This window comes from Apis dorsata, unplaced genomic scaffold (genome assembly GCF_000469605.1).
Source record: "Apis dorsata unplaced genomic scaffold, Apis dorsata 1.3 scaffold_997, whole genome shotgun sequence".
Lineage (NCBI taxonomy): Eukaryota > Metazoa > Arthropoda > Insecta > Hymenoptera > Apidae > Apis > Apis dorsata.
The window spans coordinates 125,398-127,402 of record NW_006264098.1 but is presented as its reverse complement, the minus strand read 5'-3'; the positions used below and the strand labels follow the sequence as shown (position 1 = coordinate 127,402).

The following is a 2,005-nucleotide window of genomic DNA, read 5'->3' as shown; positions in this document are numbered from 1 at the left end:
ATTCATTCATATAATTATTAATAATAAAAAATATTAATAATTTTTTTTTTTTATTGCTTTTTTTAACGGTATTAGAATAAATTTTTAATAAAAGAATTATATCAAAATTTGCACTATTTTTTATTTATGTTAAAACAAAATTATGTTAGAAAAATATTGTATTATATCTAAATAATTTCTATTCTTATTTATTACTCGTTTATCTAATATTTAATATCTAATCAATTGATCTATTATATGTTACGTTTCGTGATATAAAATTATATTAGAAAATGAAAAAAAATATTAGAAAATATATTAGAAATATATCAAATTTTCAAATTTTCACAAACTTTCAAATATTTTATTTAATTATAATATTATATATATATATGTGTGTGTAAAAGTTTTCTTGCGTAAATACTAGAGGACCTCATAGCGTCGCAACATCGACTTGCGTAACGATGAACGAGCGCGATGAATTGAAGTTCGCGAGGATGAGCGTGACGAGTGATCGATTCGCGTATGTTTGTGATCGACGTTATTCACTTTTATTTATTATGCCTACATACGGTCACGTAGATCGTAGCGACGTAATCGATTGTGCCGAAGCTATAGAGATTATGGGGACACTGGCCCCGTCACGAGCTTCTCCACGTAAGAAAGAAAACCAGACCCTGTTGAATAATAAATCTTTTCATTTGCTCACAGTGCAATGATTGCAATACGAGACATCATGCTGGACTGGAATAAAAATGTATTCACATGTATGAAACAATGTTATCATTTTGCGAAAATATCTGTGGTTTTAATATTACATGATGTAATTTTACGAAAGATGGTTCAATTATGAATTAATATTTTGCAAGTTTCATGAAACATTATATGTAAATGATTGTTTTGATTTTTTTGCTTTGTTAACCAAAAAAGTTACAAATATTTCAATAATCGAAAATATATTCTTTTGAAAAGAATTGCTTAATGCATCCATTGCAAATTTGTATTTTGCCTTGGAATTTCATATTCGCAAAATATAAAAAACTTGTTTTTTAGTAGCTTTCAACAAAATGGATTTAATATATTATCATACATGTTTGTCTCGAAAATTTTATTTTAAAAAATTTTTATATTTAAAAAAAAAATTTAATAGTTTAATTATTAATTTTAATTATTAATTATTATTAATTTAAATTATAATTCCTTCAAAATTAAGAATAAATTAAAAAAATAAATTAAGAAGAAAATACGTAATTTAATTTTAAATTTTTATAAAATAATATGTTTTATACACATATCGTAACTAATTAATATAATATAATTTATATAAATATAAAAATGTTTCAAATATCGAATAATTACATAACAAGGATTTTAGGAAATTCATTCATAATAATATTAGATATAATTCATTATAAAGATATATTTATTACAATTTGATCAATTAAGCGAGCATGACTTAATAACAAAACAATCCTAACAAAACAATCTTAAAAATTTTACAGAAGAGCGGTGGCGGGTGCATAAGTGAGACCTCCAATAGGAGCTGCGTAAGCTAAGGGTGATGAATAAGCTGTGTACGCATAAGCATTAGGATAAGAGGCGAAAGTGGTAACAGTTTTGGTCGCTGGCAAGCTTACTAATCTCGCCGCTTGTGGAGCTTTTGCTGGCAATTGTATCGGAGTGGCAAGGGTTTTTACTGGTATAGTTGCCTGTTGCTGCTGTTGTGATTGTTGTCGTTGTAATGGTTGTTGCCTTTGATGTTCTTGTTCTTGCTGTCCCTGTTCTTGTTGTATTCTTTGCTGTTGCTGAATTTGTTGTTGGAATCGCAATCTGGATTGTTGTTGAAGCTGCAATTGTTGCAATTGTTTCTGTTGCTGTTTTTGTTGTTGTCTTTCAAGCTCCTTCAATTGCTGCAATTGTTGCTCTTGTTGTTGTCGAAGTTGCTCGTCATGAACGATTGGACCATTGGATGTAACCAGAGGACTGGATCTAGCCTCAACTACTTCAACGTCAGAATCCGGACCGC

General features: G+C 28.4%; 1 protein-coding gene across 1 annotated transcript in view; it reads right to left on the bottom strand.

Annotated features, from left to right (window-relative positions):
- Positions 1-1,384: 1,384 nt before the first annotated feature.
- LOC102678949 overlaps positions 1,385-2,005 on the bottom strand; it is a 2,386-nt gene continuing 1,765 nt past the window's right edge. The window contains exon 3 of the mRNA XM_031514446.1: positions 1,385-2,005. This exon is cut by the window's right edge and continues 65 nt beyond it. Coding sequence (XP_031370306.1) covers positions 1,476-2,005 — 530 coding nt within the window. The 3' untranslated portion in view covers positions 1,385-1,475.